This window comes from Hyla sarda, chromosome 3 (genome assembly GCF_029499605.1).
Source record: "Hyla sarda isolate aHylSar1 chromosome 3, aHylSar1.hap1, whole genome shotgun sequence".
NCBI classification, from domain to species: Eukaryota; Metazoa; Chordata; class Amphibia; order Anura; family Hylidae; genus Hyla; species Hyla sarda.
In genome coordinates this window covers 406,502,915-406,523,578 of record NC_079191.1, presented here as the reverse complement: position 1 = coordinate 406,523,578, position 20,664 = coordinate 406,502,915, and the positions used below count along the sequence as shown (strand labels likewise).

At 41.5% G+C, this 20,664-nt stretch overlaps 1 protein-coding gene across 5 annotated transcripts in view; it reads right to left on the bottom strand.

The window, feature by feature from the left end:
• THADA (THADA armadillo repeat containing) overlaps positions 1–20,664 on the bottom strand; it is a 706,980-nt gene that overhangs the window by 249,759 nt on the left and 436,557 nt on the right. For all 5 annotated transcript variants that reach the window (XM_056568134.1, XM_056568135.1, XM_056568137.1 and 2 more), the window contains one exon: positions 14,106–14,274. In XM_056568134.1, the coding sequence (XP_056424109.1) occupies positions 14,106–14,274 (169 nt within the window). The remainder of the gene's footprint in view (positions 1–14,105; positions 14,275–20,664) is intronic.

Genomic DNA, 20,664 nt, shown 5'->3' with positions numbered 1-20,664 from the left:
CTCAGGTTTCAGAAACAATATGGCAAAAAATGTTATACTCCACTATAATTCATCCCATCCGAAAAAAGTTAAAACTAGTATTCCGTACAGCCAACTAGTACGTTTGAAACTAATAACTACAGATCCTATCATTTTCTCACAACAAGCAGACAAATTGGAGAAGCGTCTGGTTGCCAGGGGATATCCCCGAATAGTTCTCACCCAGGCAAGGGAAAAAAATCTAGAAAATACCCAGAGAACAATTATTAACAAGTAAAAGGAAAAAAGGAGACAAGCAATGAGCATTTTTTTTTCGTTCAAAAACAAGCCATTGAACGAGAAAATAAGAAGATCTATTCAAATTGGTTCATATTACAGAGTGACCCGGATATTTCGGACATTACAAAAAATAAACCAATCATTACATATAAACGAAATAAAACAATTAGGGATTACCTGAAAGGAAAAGACAAGGGAACACAACCGAAAAACTACCTGGCTTGAGAATGAGAGCATAAGGGGAAACCACGCTTGCGGCTCATGCACATATTGTGATTTTTATTTAAAAAAGAAGGTATTCAATCTGGGTGGACATACTATAAATGTGAAACAATTCGTAACATGTAGATCAAAAATGGTTGTCTACTGTATCATATGCCTGTGGAGCCGATATTATATAGAAAAAACATATGCCCCTTATTCCATCGGATACGAGAACATATAAGGTCTTTCATTACAGGAAAAGGATCAGCAAGATTAATAAACCATATACAAAACTTTCATTGCGGCTTTGGAAAAAGTGGACACAGTAATGAAGGGGAAGAATAAACACCAAACACTACTATTGAAAGAATCCAGGTGGATTCTAAGTGTAGACGCCACTGGCCCTATAGGCAGGGCTTAAGTCCTGCAGGAACGCGTGGGAACTGAGTTCCTGCACCTTTTCCACAGCAGGAGCAGTGTTCCCATTAGCAGGAGTCCTGCAGGACCAGCCCTTGAGTGGAAATCTTGGGCGAGTTCCCACACTTATTTCCAGGACTTGACCCATGCCTATAGGGCTAAATGATAAGAATGAGCTTGGAGCTCTGTTGTAAGTTATTCTATCCCCGTTAGTTTCTATTTACATGAGCGTTTCTCTACATTGTTTATAATTCATTTCTTTATGTTAGGCACATAATGAGTTAACACTCACTTTGACAAACTTTTTGTTGTCCACCTGTTCTTTCACACAGAGGGGGTTAAGTATGTGGAGCAACGTGATGACGTGTGTACGACCCGATGAAGCACCGATTGGCGTGATACGGTCCGTGGCCAGCATCTGAGCTCCCCCCGTTCCATCTACCGCCTCCCCACCGAAGACGAATGGTTCGACGGTAATTATCTGCACATTCAGGACATACACTGGTGAGTGCTACGTTCTTCATTTTCTTGGTATGACTGTACTTGTAGTTCTCTTATTACTCGTGAAGCACCTCCCTTATTCCTGTCCGGTCACAGCTTGTCCCATTGGACCAGCCATTGAATACAGGCAGCCTCATGTCCAGTGCCGATTCGTAATTCTCCTATTTTCTCTTGTTGTTACACTATATAAAAAGTTTTTTCTAACGACATATATATATACTTTAAGAGTATCTATACCAGACATAGCCAATGGTATAACACAAATGGATGTACAAAAACAAGACCAATTAGGTTTAACATTCGATACATTTTTGTTTTCAGTATACATTATTTGTGGTATACATTTGTTTCAGTTTACATGCATTTTAAACATATACATTTTTTTTTGTTTTTTTTGTTAAGATGTTAAACTATGTAAAAAAATGTATAAGAAAACATAAAACATATACCACACCATATTATACAATATGTCTCTAATGCAATTCTATGGGGGGGGGACGGGGGGACGGGGACGTATACCTCACCATACCACACAATATGTCACTAATATACTTCTATGGCATAAAAAAATATATATACCACACTGTACCACACAATACGTAACTAATGTACTTCTATAGGGAGAAAAAGTATACCACAGCATACATTTTTTTTTTTTTTGTGGCACAGAGAAGTAATGCATACAGACCTTTTCTATCCCACAAAAAAGATTGTTCACAAAATGTACAGGGAACAAAAACAGGTCAAAACTGACAAACTTGTGGCAACTTTTACATAAAGAAAGTCTATAGGAATACCACAGCATACGATTAGGTACCGTTTAAGATACCACACTGGGATTTGATATTGTAAACCCCAGCAATCAGCTGCAATCCATAAGAGAACCCTGCAGCAAGTGCTCAGTTTCCCTGCTGCACCCCCACAGGTGAAATAAAGTATTACATGGTTCTTATTGATTTGTATGTTTAATGCATAAATGTGGTGGGTCCTTCAGATTAATAGATGCTCTTTGTGGCTGATGGATAATAGAGAAGGGTATCCCAATTAGGTAACTTAAAATTCCTTAAAATATGTTATTTACAAATAGGTTTTACAATCCTTCTCTGCACTGGGATGCCTCTGTATATTAAAGGGGATCCTGTTTCATGATGTCTAAATTACAGGCACAAGCTCCTTCTGTACAATACAATAGGATTTAAAATACAATAAGAGGGTTTTTAAGATGAGATGGAAGGAAGTATAAAGGTCTCTCCATCTAAGTTCTAATGGTTGGACAACTCCCGTTAAAGGGGTACTCCGCTGCTCAGCGTTTGGAACAAACTGTTCTGAACGCTGGAGCCGGGAGCTTGTGACATCATAGCCCCGCCCCCTCGTGACATCACGTCCCACCTCCTCAATGCAAGTCTATGGGAGGGGGCGTGATGGCAGTCACGCCCCCTCCCATAGACTTGCATTGAGGGGGTGGGTTGTGACGTCATGAGGGGGCAGGGCTATGGCATCACGAGCTCCCAGCGCTGGCGCGGGCTCAAGCATTTGGAACAGTACCCCTTTAAAGTACCACAGGTCGGAGTACCCCTTTGAAGTACTACAGGTCATCTTGCAAAAGAAAAAAAAAAACTCTACAGGTCCAGTATGTCACTGCATTCAAAATAAATAAATAAAAAAGCATCATGACTATAAATGTGGGCAGAAAAAAATTTAAATCTGCCTTTCTAGCACAAAGTTTCATCAGCAAATGAATTTAAAGGATTAAGCAGGATTAAAAGGCATGTGCAGTGGAAACTAACTTATCCTCTACCTACAGGAAAGGGGATAAGTAGCTGATGGCGGGGACCCAGCTCTCCCATGCATGGAGTGGGGGTCAGCACGCGCCCTCCATGTACATCTATGAAAGAGCCGGAGATTTGGGCCGTGTATCACCGGCTCTTCCTCAGAGATGAATGGACGGGGCGTGCCGACCCTCGCTCCGTCGAGCAGATCGCAGGGGATCCCAGCGGATAGACCCCTGAACCCCCACATCAGCTATTTAACCCCCTATCCTATGGATAGGAGATACATTTGTTTTCGCTGCACAAACCATTTAAGTCAATCTCTTCCTTTTTAAGTGTACATTCACACGTTTTTTTTTTTGTTGCATTTTTTTGTAGAAATGACATAAAATTATGTTTAAAGGGGTACTTATCCCCTATCCCCTCCCATAGGCTTGCATTGAAGAGCGGAGCGTGACGTCACACGGGCGGAGGCGTAACGTCACATGCCGCCTGCCCCGTGGTTGGCGGTAATCAGACCCGGAGCGAACGTGCTCCGGGGACTGATTTTAACTGGGGTGCTGCGTGCAAGATCACGGAGGTCTCCAGCAGTGGGACCCCTGTGATCAGGCATCTTATCCCCTATCCTTTGGATAGGGGATAAGATGTCTAAGCGCCGGAGTACCCCTTTAAGTAATAAACAAAAAAAAAGACAAAAATATAAATTGCGCCCTTACTGTTGTATAAAATACCAGGTGTATACTGAGGAATAAGGGGGTACACAATGTCCATGTGTTCATGAAAACCTAGAGTATGTCCGGGGTGTAGATTAAAGGGGTTTAAAACATTAATCAACCCATACCAGAAAGTTAAACAGATTTGTAAATGAGAAAATCCGAGAAGGAGAGAGCACACCAGGTAGCAAACCAAATAAGTGGAAAAGGCAAACATACGATACCGCAAGGTAACTGTTAGGAGCGTCCGGACTCACTTCAATACATAAGCAGCACCTGTGGGGTGCACACACTAGGTGAAGTATCAATATATGCAGAGACAAAGATAGTATGCACTCACCGCTGGTAAGCTGCTATGAGTCCGGGATCACCACGGCATGAATGTAGACGATAAGGGGCGCTCAGAGGCTACGCCGGCTGTTTCAGACGTAGGAACGTTCTTCTGTGGCCGGAAGAAGGACGCTCCTACGTCCGAAACAGCCGGCATAGCCTCTGAGCGCCCCTTATCGTCTACATTCATGCCGTGGTGATCCCGGACTCGTAGCCCATAGCAGCTTACCAGCGGTGAGTGTATACTATCTCTTTGCTTCTGCATAGATTAGTAAATTACTTCTATTTAAAACTCTTAATCCTTCCAGTACTTATCAGCTGCTGTACAGTACAGTGGAAGTTCTTTTCTTTTTAAATTTCCTTTCTGTCTTACCACCGCCGCTCTCCGCTGACACCTCTGTCCATGTTAGCAACAGTCCAGAGCAGAAGCAAATCCTCATAGCAAACCCATCCTGCTCTGGACAGTTCCTGACATGGACAGAGGTTTTGGCAGAGAGCACTGTGGTCAGACAGAAAATAAATTCAAAAAGAACTTCCTGTGGAGCATACAGCAGCTGATAAGTACTGGAAGGATTAACATTTTTAAATAGAAGTAATTTACAAATCTGATTAACATTCTGGCACTGGTTGATTTAAAAAAGAAAATGTTTTCCAGTGGAGTACCCCTTAAAAGCCCCAGAGTCCCAATACAAAATCAGTACTAGGACCCCCCCGGAGTAATTACTTGTTTTGACAAGCACCTTGGGCGTCAATGGGGCTAGCATATTCAACATGAATCATTTCTTTTCACTACTAAAGACAATACAAGGCCGGTGCTGCCTAATTCCAAAGATATTTTGTAAGATTAAAGTTTGTCATGTTTTAAAAATGTCCGGTTCTCGTGGTATCACTTACGCTGGTGACTATGCTGTGAGTATGTTTAGAGATTGATTCATAGGACGGCCATATCAGTATATTCTCCGGAATTGGAGCAGCTAAAAAAAACTATGTGATTCATTAGAGAAAGAAATGGAGAAAAAAGAAAAACAATACTACAAAAAGATGCAAAACCTCTAGGAAAAAATCTAATACATCTCAAATAAAAGGCCTCAAACGCTGACTGCTGCGGCCATAGTGGCCAGGGGTGTTTTTGAATTCTCATTTTTCACCCTTGCAAATGATATGCTGCCATATATATAGACCAGCGTTTTCCAACCAGGGTGTCTCCAGCTGTTGCGAAACTACAACTCCAAGCATGCTGGTATTTGTACTTTCGCAACAGCTGGAGACACCTTGGTTGGGGAACACTGATATAGACTGATTGTTTGAAATCTTCGCTGCTCACATCAGTGATTGTAGAAATAAGTGCACATCTTATATATTTGTGAACCCCTCTGTTCTTTATATAAGCGCTGTCATATAGTAGACTGAGCTATTGGTCTTAAAGGGGTACTCCACTGGAAAACATTTTTATTTTTTTTAAATCAACTGGTGCCAGAAAGTTAAACAGATTTGTAAATTACTTCTAATAAAAAAATATTAAGCCTTCCAGTACTTATCAGCTGCTGTGATGATCCACAGGAAGTTCTTTTGTTTTTGAATTTCCTTTCTGCCTGACCACAGTGCTCTCTGCTGACACCTCTGTCCATGTCAGAAACTGTCCAGAGTAGGAGCAAATCCCCATAGAAAACCTAGCCTGTGCTTATTTGGGGCTGCGACCCATGTTATGCTTATTCTTTGTTTTATTTACTGTTTATGTGCAAAACCTTAATAAAAATTACAGTTTAAAAAAAAAAAAAAAAAAAAAAAAAAAAAGAAAACCTCTCCTGCTCTGTACAGTTCCTGACACAGACAGAGGTGTCACCAGAGAGCACTGTGGTCAGGCAGAAAGGAAATTCAAAAAGAAAAGAACTTCCTGTGGATCATAAAAGCAGCTGATAAGTACTGGAAGGATTAAAGGGGTTATCCAGGAAAAAAACTTTATTTATTTATATATATATATATATATATATATATATATATATATATATCTCAACTGGCTCCAGAAAGTTAAACAGATTTGTAAATTACTTCTATTAAAAAATCTTAATCCTTTCAGTACTTATGAGCTTCTGAAGTTAAGGTTGCTCTTTTCTGTCTAAGTGCTCTCTGATGACACCTGTCTCGGGAAACGCCCAGTTTAGAAGCAAATCCCAATAGCAAACCTCTTCTAAACTGGGCGTTTCCCGAGACAGGTGTCATCAGAGAGCACTTAGACAGAAAAGAACAACCTTAACTTCAGAAGCTCATAAGTACTGAAAGGATTAAGATTTTTTAATACAAGTAATTTACAAATCTGTTTAACTTTCTGGAGCCAGTTGACATATATATAAAAAAAATTTTTTTCCTGGATAACCCCTTTAAGATTTCTTTAATTGAAGTAATTTACAAATCTGTTTAACTTTCTGGCGCCAGTTTGTTTACCCCTTTGTTAACTTTTTTACCCCTTTAACAGTCTACTTGGAATCTCTGGAGGACCAAGGATTGATGGATAATCTCTACCCAGATCCCATTACAAGGACATTGATATGAATCAATCAAGTAAATTAATTAATTAAATATATAACTAAATAAAATAAATTAAAATGTAATAAAATGAAATCAATTACTTAATTAAAAAAATATTAATAAAATGAAATAAATAAAAATAAATATAATAAATAAAAAATACAGGGGTGCTCAGGTTAGAGTGACAACCCCCATGGACACCCAAAGTGGCCCACCCATTGCTTCGGGAACTTTTAGGAAGAGTGGCGGCATAGGTGGGAGCTGGCTTGTAGATGAACTGGGTTTGTAAGAAACTATCCCATCTGAACCAATGCATAAAAAGGGTGGTAAGGCAGAGCCCACCTACACATGAGGATCTGTTTATTCTATTGTTTTCTAGCCGTCGTGGATTATCACACGAATAAAAATCTACACGTTCTGCCAACTGGATACAGGACGCGCCAATTACAACACAGCAGCTTCTTTTTATCATCAGAACAACCAAACATACTTCTTACAAATTAATAGTGGAAAAGCATGGAAAAATAAGCATGTTTATAGTTATTTGGGAACTGTTGCGGCCGTTATGGAGAGGAGCGCCAAGTCACACAACATCCTGGGTAAGAACAAGCACGAAACGCTGACTCATTTCCGGACATTGCAGTGACCAAGACAGAGATTCTTCTCTGAAGAAGGTGCACCAAATGTTTTTTTCTTTTTACATTTAACAAAGTACCATACAGGCCTTTTATTTTAAAGTATGGTAACAGTTTGGGAAAAACTACAGTGGTCCCTCAATATACCATGGTAATTGGTTCCTGGCGGACCTTCGTTTGTTGAAACCATCGTATGTTGGGGGTTTCGTACACACATGTCCCCGGTGCTCCGGCCTGTCAGTTCGCTGCCCCTATGCTGCCGTATCACTACGTCAACGCTGCCCTGCCCCTCTCTGTCGCCGTCATCACGTCACCCTTATTGAATGAAGGGGCGGCGTGAGCGGCAACGTGATGACGGTGACGGAGAGCGACGGCGCAAGGCAGTGGTGAACTGACGCGCCGGAGTGGCGGGGACATGTAAGTATCATTCAGCGGGGCACATTAAACTGCTATCCGGCAGCAGCTGAAGCAGTCAGCGCTGCTGGATAGTCCTTTTTGCGATGGCCCCGACACACAGAGACATCGTTTGTGATGCTGTCTTCAACATACGATGGCCTCTGAAAGGGGGGCCACTGTAATGTTATGCCTACTGCAGGGCTGTATACAAAAATACAAAAACAGAGCTTCCTATTGGGCAGTATGTTTGAACTAGGTGAATGTGATAAGATGGATATAAGTAATGATCTCACCTTGCAAGGTTGTGTTGGCACACAACAACCTTGTTAACGTTTGGTATATGTGTTTGCGGTGCAGCCATCCGGGTTGCTCGAGATGTGTGGCATCACACTCGATGAGGCAAGTTTGCAGGGTCTGGAAAAAAGCTTCCCGGGATGTTCGGCGCCAACCGTGGATGGAATGAAGATTAGGTGAGTCTCAGTTATTTCAAAAATGTTCTTTATTGCCGTATCAGATGCGTTTTGAGGTCTTGCATCTCTTTATCAATGATTATGGCATCATTGATAAAGAGGTGCAAGACCTCGAAACGCGTCTGATACGGCAATAAAGAACATTTTTGAAATAACTGAGACTCACCTAATCTTCATTCCATCCACGGTTGGCGCCGAACATCCCGGGAACCTTTTTTCCAGACCCTGCAAACATGCCTACTGCAGGGAAAGAGGGGGCAGTGCATGACATTTAAGAACAAAAAGAGCAGCACAATATCATACAACTGTCTATTAGGGCCTGCATTAGGTATTTTAAAAATATTTTTGAAGCCTGTATGGTACTATTACATTAAAGAGAAACTGACAGAGGAGAAGAAAAGGTAGAAGATCCAGCACTTCGATCACAGGCAGCTTTATTGTAGAAATGACACACAGTAAAAGCGGTAGTCAGACACGTTTCGAGCGCATGCGCTCGAAACGTGTCTGACTACCGCTTTTACTGTGTGTCATTTCTACAATAAAGCTGCCTGTGGTCAAAGTGCTGGATCTCCTGCCTTTTCTTCATGCTGTTTGGTGCCTAGCCAGGCACCGGTCCGTGCCCCGAAGTAGGAGAGGTGAGCTGGACTTTTCTTCCCATTGAAACTGACAGAGGTGTATTACGTTTTAGTGCAGGTGAAGAAGATTACAACAAATTATCTTTTATCCGGATCCTCCGTCTGGTTCCAGAGATACTGCTGCTATTCATGGAATCCCTTTGCCCATGGGCATGAGGTGGGTGGGCATATTGGTAGAGGAGGAAAAGGGTAGGGATGCTGTGTATGCCAGGTCCCACCTCCATAACTGGCCATTTCTAGATTAGCAATGTCAGCTAATACAACGGTTATCTCCAGAACTAGACAGTGGATCTGGGTAAGTTGTATCTCGTAATTCAGTTCATCTGTACTATAACCCTTGTATTAGGTTAGAGTAGGTTTAACCTTTCAGAGAAGCACAAACATTATTTTAGCGTTCTTACTGCTGTTATTGAGCGCTTGAGAGTGCAGAGCTATTTCTCATTCTCTCCATTTCAGAGCTTGGGACTGGATTGCCAGCAGTACACACTCGGGTACTTTCTTTCCTTAATTCTCTGGCTAATCACAGGAAAGCGCTTACTCTCTACTATGTCTCGACATAATGCTTACTAAAGTAGACTGGATTGAACAGGCTGGCACTTTGCTGGGGGATAATTTATGGTACCTTACTATAGATGGCTTGTGAGGAGGGAGTTCTTGATGTAATGTGTTTGCAAAGTGCTATGTGAGTAGAAAGGAAGAAAACAGCAGCAGCACAGCAAGAAGGGGTTACACTAAGGACTGAACTACTGCTCATGATGATATTGATGATAATATTAATAATGACTTGCCTGCAAACCAAAGGGAAGAGGAGTTTACATTTAGGAGGCAGTACTGTGTACATACAATAGCATCAACACTGGTATTTACACAAGGGACAGCTTCCCAGAATATCTTATTCTCTACTGCCCTGAAGTTCAATGCTGGTCTCTCTAGAGCTGGACTGAGCCTAACAACAAGCAGTGGACAGCAGATTGAAGTAAGTGAGACACTAAGTGGCCATGACATTAGGGATTTTTTCTGGAGTAAGGAGTCATTTTTGGCAAATGAAGTAATTTGCAAATATGTTACAGATCACACAGGCTATCACATGGAAGAAATCTGCTGGAAACAACAGTGACCATTTAGGCTCTGAAAACATTTGCATCTCATTTGCCAGTAAAGGCACTACTGTCCAAGTATGGGGAAGACCATAATTTGGAGACCACTGGTCTACACTATACACTACCCTGGACCTCCCAGAATCAAGCCTTATATACTGTGACACTAAACAGGGACCGTACCTGTTTATTGTTGTAGAACCCGTTATTTGTTAGGCTTAAAAAAGAGAAAAATAAAAATTATTTTCTAGTAAAGCCTAAGTATACATCTTTAGTATACACACAGAACAAAGCTACATCTATGCCACGATGGAAGCCAGATCTTAGATTTTCACAATAATTTCCATGTAAAGCCAAGCTGCTGTTTACACTTATCACCATCTGCATAAGACCCAAGAAGATTTGAGTATAGAAACAAAAGTATCTGTAGGTCTCTGTAACACATAAGGGTATTTAAGGATCAATAGCAGATACACATGGCATCTGCCGGCCAGGCAGAGGACGTAATGATAAACAGCACGCCGGCTTCTCATGGAAAACCGATCTGCAAATTTATAATGTTTGGAAGAAACGCTGATTTCTGGCGTAGTCAGGGCTTGGGAGAGAGAATTATTTCCTGAGTTGGGGAACAAGTCCTGCCCACTATGGTATGCTGGGCTGCAATAAAGCCAGAGCAGTCACGCAACTCTCAGCTATTCTCAAGCCTCTAGAATTTATCTCATGCATTAGAAAACACAGGAGAATTTTCTCCGAGATTCCTGTACGGATCACTTACCCTGATAATATGACTGCTGGGGAGGGTGGAAAAATAGCAATATCTGTGCTTCTTGCAAGTTATTGAAATTAGATATTTCTCTATACCATGCCTGATGGAGAGGCCCAAGTACATGTGAAAGCTTATTTAATGATCTTCTAGGTAGCCATTAAAGGGGTACACCGCTGCAAACATCTTATCCCCTATCCAAAGCATAGGGGATAAGATGTCAGATCACCGGGGTCCTGCCGCTGTGCATCTACGCGCCGGCAGCATCAGGAATGCGGAAGCTGCATGGCCCCTCCATTCATGTCAATGGGAGGAGGTGTGAAGGCTATGACGTAGCTGTCACGCCTCATCCCATAGAAGTGAATAGAGGGGGCGTGGCCGCATCGCCAGTCATCGGGCACGGAGCGGAGTTCTACTCCTGGGATTATGGTGTGGGTGGCATAATGTACAGTAGTTAAACCTCTCTAGTCTTTATTCCAGGTACACTAACAGCTCGGCCATACATTACATAGTTACATAGTTAGTATGGTTGAAAAAAGACATACGTCCATCAAGTCCAACCAGGGGATTGAAGGGAAGGATGTAAGGGGATAAGGGAAAGGGATGTAGTTTTATAATTCTGCATAAGCTTTAATGTTATTTTGTTCCAGGAATGTATCTAACCCTGTTTTAAAGCTGTTAATTGTTCCTGCTGTGACCAGTTCCTGAGGTAGACCGTTCCATAAATTCACAGTCCTCACGGTAAAGAAGGCGTGCCGCCCCTTTAGACTAAACCTTTTCTTCTCCAGACGGAGAAGGGGGGGTTTAACCTGGAACAGTTTTTCTCCACATTGATGTGGTAGTGAAACCAGTGGTATGGCCAAAAGTCTCAAGAACCTTTTTTATAAGACTACATTCACACTGCCGGTTGTCTCTGGCAGGGTGCAGCCCGTTATTTTAGGATCGAGAATAGCCGGAGAAAAAATTGTGCTTGCGTCATCTTTCTCTCTGGCTATTCTCTGCTAAAATAACTGCATCCGACAGACCCCATTGACTATAGTGGGGTCCATCGGGACCAGTTATTGGCCGTTATGACTCGTCAAAATTACACCTGTCAGTCTGCAAAAAAAAGGGCGTTTGACGGCGGAATTTCACGGGGTATACCGGCAGTGTGAAAGGGGCCTAACACAACAACAACAGGCTTCATGTTGGGTTAGGTAGCCCTAAAACGTCCTGCAGTATCTTATCTCCGGACTTGTCCCACCGAGCACATCTGGGACGTCTTTGGTCGGCAATTACAAAGGGAGCAGCCAGCAGCAGATCTCGCTGATGACATGCAAAGGGGTGTAAGTGTTGGTATTTCTGCGCATAGTGTTCATACTCCATACTGAATAAATCGAGATGTTTGGAATATTTTGTTTCCATTTTCTTATCCGTTGCATACAATTTACATGTCTATTAATCCCATGACTTTTCCTTCTTAGTGTTACAGTTTCAATGTCAAGGAATGTATCTACCTATCGCACTGTACCAAGAAAATGGACAAAGTCTATGGCATGTGACAAGTGATCACCTCTGCACTGCTACCCTATTTTTCGCCATATAAGATGCACTTTTTATTCCCCAAAACTGGGGTTGAAAAGTTGGTGCGTCTTATACGGCAAATACACATTAAAACCGGCGGTCCCTGCGGCCATCAACGGCCAGGCGGTGATGCCCTGTATAAACCCTTCAGACGCGGCGATCAAAGCTGACCGCCGCGTCTGAAACGAAAGTGACACTAGCCCGGCTGCTCAGTTGGGCTGTTCGGGACCGCTGTGGTGGAATCTCGGCCTCCCGAACAGCTTACAGGACACCGCGAGAGACCTTACCTGCCTCCTCGGTGTCTGCTCCGTGCCGGGATCCCCTGCATGGCCGGCGCTCTCCTCCGTCGTCGTCATCATATCGTCGCGCACGCCGTCCCGTCATCCAATAGGAGCGGCGTGCGTAGCGATGGCGGTGATGGAGAGCGAGGATACTGGGCAACAGAGATGTTCCGGTGCGACTGGGACACCCCGGGGACGCGGCGACAGCGATGGAGGGCAACATCCAGGGCAGCGGTGATGGGTCCAGAGCGGCGGGGACACGAGTATGACCTCCTATACCAGTGGTCTTCAACCTGCGGACCTCCAGATGTTGCAAAACTACAACTCCCAGCATGCCCGGACAGCCAACGGCTGTCCGGGCATGCAGGGAGTTGTAGTTTTGCAACATCTGAAGGTCCGCAGGTTGAAGATCACTGTCCTATACTTTACATTGTATTTGGTTCAGAATCTTTATTTTCTAGATTTTTATGCTTTAAAATTGGGTGCGTCTTATATGACGAAAAATACGGTATAATCCATATATTTTATTTGTGCATCTCATCTCAGCTAGTTCCCCAAATAAAACAAAAGTCATCATCATCAATGGACAGATTCTCAGCAATGGACAAATGTAGCATCCGCATAAAAGAAGGAATCCTATAGTAAGTGCCCTGACCTGGTGGTGTTTCATGACCAGCGACCTCTATTACAAGTACATCCCTTCCAACTTCACTATTCTTTCCAGAACAGGCGCCACAATGGTTAATGGATTATGCTCAGAAAAATGTATCTGAAATCAGCTACAGCCAAAAACTGTATATTATTTGCAGGGCCTGTTCTGCTGCTGTATGTGGAGTCATAATATAAGCTTCACAAATAATATAAGAAGCCCCCCCCCTTAAAGGGGTACTCCCATGGAAAAAGTTTTTTTTTTTTTTTTTTAATCAACTGGTGCCAGAAGGGTAAACAGATTTGTAAATTACTTCTATTAAAAAATCTTAATCCTTCCAGTACTTATTAGCTGCTGAATACTACAGAGGAAGAGGAAATTATTTTATTTTCGGAACACATAGCTCTCTGCTGACATCATGACCACAGTGCTCTCTGCTGACATCACAGTCCATTTTAAGACCTGTCCAGAGTAGGAGAAAATCCCCATAGAAAACATATGCTGCCCTGGACAGTTCCTAAAATGGAGATGTCAGCAGAGAGCTCTGTGTTGCAAAAAGAAAAGAATTTCCTCTGTAGTATTAAGCAGCTAATAAGTACAGGAAGGATTAAGATTTTTTAATAGAAGTAATTTACAAATCTGTTTAACTTTTTGGCACCAGTTGATATAAAAATATAAATAAAAATTTAAAAAGGACCCCTTTAACCTACAATAAATTCTATAATACTGAATGCTGCTATCCCTTTTTAATCTGAGAAATCTTCAAATGCAGCTCCTATCATACTGTAGATTATAAAACTACATGTTGCTGCCTACTAGACCCTGGATTACGGGAATTTTACCGGTTTATTATACATAAATGAAAAATGGAGAGAGAACCAATGAATGGCTCTCGTACCTGTAGAAGCACGCCATGGATGTGGTTCTGCTGTACGGTGCCGCTGTTGGAATCTGGAAGGCTCCTTAGCAGGTTTGCTGCAGTTTGCGGAATGTCTTGTACCATGAGAAAAGGAACAAGAGCCCGTGCTGCCATCTCCCGGGAGCGGTAGACTGGTGAGTGGCCACATCTGCAAAAAACATGAAATAATAATTTATGTAGAACCCTTATACTAAACAGGAAACTTTAATGGGGTATTCCAGTTAAAAACATTGTCCTGCATGCAGCTCTGCTGGGCCAAGTCCTTTTTAAAGGGGTATTCCAGGAAAAATAAAATGTTATATCAACTGGCTCCAGGAAGTTAAACAGATTTGTAAATTACTTCTATTAAAAAGTATTAATCCTACCAGTAGTTATCTGCTGCTGAAGTTGAGTTGTCCTTTTCTGTCTGACCACAGTGCTTTCTGCTGACACCTCTGTCTGTCTCAGGAACGGTCCAGAGTAGGAGAAAATCCCCATAGCATTCCTCTCATGCTCTGGACAGTTCCTGAGACAGACAGAGGTGTCAGTAGAGAGCACTGTGGTCAGACAGAAAAGAACAACTCAACTTCAGCAGCTGGTACGTAATGGTAGGATTACGTTTTTTAATAGAAATAATTTACAAATATGTTTAAACTTTCTGGAGCCAGTTGATATAAAAAAAAAAATTAATAGTTTTTAACTGGAATACCCCTTTAAGATTTCTCAGAATCTCTGCTATCTCAAAATCTCAGATCATTTTTGGTTGTTAGGTCCTAGATCTAGGACAGTGTTCTCTATCATGTGGCTCTCCAGCTTTTGCACACTACAACCGTCTGCTGTCATGATGGGAGTTGCAGCTTTGTAATAGCTGGAGAGCCACAGGGTGGGAAACCCCAATGAAGAATAGGATTCCCTCCATTATTAACGCTAAGGCTATGCTCACACGCCATCATTTCTGCATGGAATTCTGCATGACTTTATAGCAAATGCGCTTCAATGGGATTTCGCTGTCCCGTTCACACAGCAGAACTTATGCGGCAGAATTTCCGCTGCAGGAATTCCATTGAGGTGAATGGGCAATTCATTTGTGCAGAATTTACTGCAGAATTTTCATGCAGAATTCCGCCGAGTGAACATAGCCTAACTGATATATCTGCCATATGAGTGAATGCCGGGATAAAGGAAAATTACTGAATTCTCGTTTTAACAGCCTGTCCATGCAAATGTGACCCCGATTACTGCCCTCAGTAAGGTGTTGCCTCTCTGGTGCATGGACTGGCCCCTTCTGTACCCAACAATGCAGATATCTTAAAATACAATGGTTTCCATGAAGCCATAAGGCAAAATCTGATTTTGTCAAATGAATCAGAATTACTATAGGCACTACATGGACAATGGGGATCACAATAAAAGATTGTTGAAGGGGTTAATCAGATTTAGAAAAACAGAACTAAATTTTTTTTTTTTAAACAGCCCAACCTCTCCTCAGATTGTGTGTGGTATGGCAGCTCTGTTCCATTAAAGGGGTACTCCACTGGAAAACTTTTTTTTTTTCTAAATCAACTGGTGCCAGAAATGTAAACAGATTTGTAAATTACTTCTATTAAAAAATCTTAATCCTTCCAGTACTTAATCCTTCCAGTATGCTACAGAGGAAGTTCTTTTCTTTTTGAATTTCCTTTCTTTCTGACCACAGTACTTTCTGCTGACACCTCTGTCCATTTTAGGAACTGTCCAGAGCAGGAGAAAATTCTCATAGCAAACCTCTCCTGCTCTGGACAGTTCCTAAAATGGACAGAGGTGTCAGCAGAAAGTACTGTGGTCAGACAGAAAGGAAATTCAAAAAGAAAAGAACTTCCAGTGGAGCATATAGCAGCTGATAAGTACTAGAAGGATTAATATATTTTTATAAAAGTAATTTACAAATCTGTTTAACTTTATGGCACCAGTTGATTTTAAAAAAATGTTTTCCAGTGGAGTACCCCTATAAGGGTGCTTTCACACTACGATTGTAGTGTACAGTTGCTGGATCCGGTTGGGAGGGGCAAAAACCGGCCGCTCCCGTATCCCAGCCGAACCCCATTCATTTCAATGAGCCGACCCGAGTCAAACGCTGACTCCGGTTGTCTAATTTTTGCCCCGTATAGTTTTCTGACCGGACCTAAAACCGTAGTATACCACGGTTCTAGGTCCGGTCAGAAAACCATATTCGGGGAAAAATTAGACAACCGGAGTCAGCGTTTGACTCGGGTCGGCTCATTGAAATGAATGGGGTTCGGCTGGGATACGGGAGCGGCCGGTTTTCGCCCCTCCCAACCGGATCCAGCAACTGTACACTACAATCGTAGTGTGAAAGCACCCTAAGACCAATAGCTCAGTCTACTATATGACAGCGCTTATATAAAGAACAGAGGGGTTCCCAAATATATAAGATGTGCACTCATTTCTCAACATAGTATATGCTACAGTCTACAATCACTGATGTGAGCAGCAGGGTAGCAGAGAAGATTGTATAAAATCAGTCTAAAAGTAATTTACAAATCTGTTTAACTTTATGGCACCAGTTGATTTAAAAAAAAAAATTTTTTTTCCAGTGGAGTACCCCTTTAAATAGAGCCAAGTTGTAATACCACACACAACCTGAGGACAGGTGTAGTGCTGTTTTTTTGGGAAAAACAACCCAGTTTTTCTGTTTCTGGATAACCCTGTTAAAGGGGGTACTCCGGCGCTTAGACATCTTATCCCTATAAAAAGAATAGGGGATAAGATGCCTGATCGCGGGGGTCCAACCGCTGGGGACCCCCGTGATCTTGCACGCTGCACCCTGTTAAAATCAGTCCCCGGAGCGTGTTCGCTCCGGGTCTGATTATTTATTTTTTGATTGCATTTATTTTTTGGATTTCTCTTTAGTATACAGCCCCTAAAAAGTACTGGAAGGATTAAAAAAATTTATTAGAAGTGATTTACAAATCTGTTTAACATTCTGGCACCAGTTGATTTAAAAAAAAAAAAAAAAGTTTTCCCCGGGAGTACCCCGTTTAAAGGGGTACTCAAGTGGAAAACATTTTATTTTTTAAATCAACTGTTGCCAGAAAGTTAAACAGATTTCTAAATGACTTCCATTTAAAAATATTAACCCTTCCAGTACTTATCAGCTGCTGTATGCTCCTAAGGAAGTTCTTTTCTTTGTGGATTTATTTTCTGTCTGACCACAGTGCTCTCTGCTGACACCTCTTGTCCATTTCAGAAACTGCAAAGACCAGGAGAAAATCCCCTTAGCAAACCTCGCCTGCTCTGGACAGTTCCTGACATGGACAGAGGTGTCAGCAAAGAGCACTGTGGTCAAAAGAGAAATAAAAATGTAAAAAAAAGAACTTCCTGTGGAGCATACAGCAGCTGATAAGTACTGGAAGGATTACGATTTTTAAATTGAAGCTATTTACAAATCTGTTTAACTTTCTGCCATCAGTTGATAAAAAAAAAAAAAAAAAAAAAGTTTCCACTGGAGTACCCCTTTAAGGTTCTTAATATATGACTGGGGATTTTATGCCATATAATGCCAAATCATGTTTGAAGGCTCTTTGAACACTAGATTGCAATACTATATACAAACCTACGCAGTAATGGTGTTCAGGGTGGACAAAAAAAAGAGACAAAAATAGAAGTCGCCTTTTGACCACCTGAGTTTTTATTTTTTATTTTAACAAATTTCATTATTACAATTAAAAATTAAATATAATTATCATATTTTACCAAAAGAACATTACATTTCCATAACCTTGACCATCTGAGTTTTTAACACTATGAAAAGGTCAGTGGCTTGAATTCATCCCCCCCCCCCCCCCTCCGTTTTGTACAGTGTTTCCCAACCAGGGTGCCTCCAGCTGTTGCAAAACTACAACTCCCAGCATTCAATTGGCTATGACATTAGATCAAGATACTTAGCCGCCTCTGGTGACATTTAAAAGACCAAAAAGTTCATTTTCACATGACCATTAACCCAGACCCCCTGAAGAAGCTTTACGGAGCGAAACACGTCGGGTGGGCTACTTGTGTATATGTTTTAAACCTCTATGTTGGATCAAGCCCTTTAGCTTTTTCTTTCTTTCACTGGCACTTTTTGAGCATTTGCAGTAGCAGCTGTTGCAAAACTACAACTCCTAGCATGCCCGGACAGCCAACGGCTGTCCGGACATGCTGGGAGTTGCAGTTTTGCAACAGCTGGAGGCACCCTGGTTGGGAAACACGGGTTTAGTAGACTGTGCCCTTGACAGAGTAATGATTAGGAGATCTGAAATAAGCGTATAACGTCATAATACATCACATAGGTGCGGTTCTAATCCCATTTATTGGGCGATTCAGCTCGTCCGGAGGTTTATGTAATGAGCAGAAGCCTCTTATATGGCCTCGATTCTCTCTCTCGGTTTTGGTGAGTCACCTATTCTACCCCTTCTTGCCAATGTCAGTTTTGTCTTATTTATAAATGATCAGCTGGAGAGCCGTGTGCATTCCTCTAGTGCTGACTCTCGCTGCTTTTCTTTGATTGCTAATGGCTTAAGCATCTACAGGAAAGAGACATCATTGTGGCAGAACCCTGACTCATCGCCGTAATACTCCGAATTCTCATGGTAACGCAGACACACAACAGCTGCGGAAAGAAGAGAATCGAGGGACACGGAGAGCACATACTGTACAGTACTACAAGCACCACACACTCTACAGACGTCTATCGAAATTATCTACTTACCACAAACATAACACAGTGTGTGCATTTGTACCTGCCTTACGATAGCATAGAAATCTAAGAAAATTAAAGGGGTATTCCATGAAAAAAAATATTTTTTATATATCAACTGGCTCCAGAAAGTTAAAGGGGTTATCCAGGAAAAAAAACTTTTTTATATATATATATCAACTGGCTCCAGAAAGTTAAACAGATTTGTAAATTACTTCTATTAAAAAATCTTAATCCTTTCAGTACTTATGAGCTTCTGAAGTTAAGGTTGTTCTTTTCTGTCTAAATCCTCTCTGATGACACCTGTCTCGGGAAACGGCCAGTTTAGAAGAGGTTTGCTATGGGGATTTGCTTCCAAACTGGGCGTTTCCCGAGACACGTGTCATCAGAGAGGATTTAGACAGAAAAGAACAACCTTAAAGGGGTATTCCAGGCAAAAACTTTTTTATATATATATATATATATATATCAACTGGCTCCGGAAAGTTAAACAGATTTGTAAATGACTTCTATTAAAAAATCTTAATCCTTCCAATAGTTATTAGCTTCTGAAGTTTTGTTTAACTGCTCAATGATGATGTCACGTCCTGGGAGCTGTGCATGATGGGAGAATATCCCCATAGGAACTGCACAGCTCCCGGGACGTGAGTCATCAGAAAGCAGTTAGACAGAAAACAGCAACTCAACTTCAGAAGCTAATAACTATTGAAAGGATTAAGATTTTTTAATAGAAGTAATTTACAAATCTCTTTAACTTCCCGGAGCCAGTTGATATATATAAAAAAAGTTTTTGCCTGGAATACCCCTTTAAATTATTTCTATAAAAAAAATCTTAATCCTTTCAGTACTTATGAGCTGCTGACATTGAGTTGTTCTTTTCTGTCTAAGCGCTCTCTGATGACACCTGTCCCAGGAACTGTCCAGAGTAGAAGCAAATCCCCATATCAAACCTATCCTGCTCTGGACAGTTCCTAAAATGGCCAGAGGTGTCAGCAGAGAGCACTGTGGTCACACAGAAAAGAAAATTCCTGGTCACACAGAAAAGACCTTCCTGTGGAGCATATAGCAGCTGTAAAGTTCCCGAGACAGACAGAGATGTCAGCAGAGAGCACTGTTGCCAGACAGAAAAGAACAACTCAACTTCAGCAGCTGATAGGTATTAGAAGGATTAAGATTTTTTTTTCATAGAAGTAATTTACAAATCTGTTTAACTTTCTGGAGCCAGTTGATATATAATTTTTTTTTCCAGGAATACCCCTTTAAAAGGGACTTGGCCCAGCAGAGCTGCATGCAGGGCAATGCAAGTATTGTGCCCCCTAAAGGTGGGTTCACACCAGGTTTTTCAACAACAGTTCCCGTATACATTTTCATTATAAAAAATGTATGGAACCGTATTGAAAACCGTATACATAGGCAAACAATTGAAAAACGTATAAACCCGGATGCATCCAGTTGCGTACGATTTGCTTGCAATACGTTTTTTTTCCCATACTCAAAACCGTGTGACAAACTGTTTTGTCTCCGGGTTAAAAACCGTATTGCAACCGCATACCTTTTTTTTTTTTTTTTTTTTTTTAACAAGGACATCAATGGAAAACGCACATGTATACGGTTACATGCAGGAAACCGTACACGTTTTTTACTTTGCTCATGCGCACTTGAATCCTAAAGTTAAATTTTTTTTAAATGTACCGTATTTATTTTACATAACATTTTCAAAAACATATGTTTTTTTAAATAAAAATGGACTGAACCATATGCACTTTTAAAAACAGTATAGAGTTTAAAAACGCATACGGTTTACTTTTTTCTCATGCATTTCCA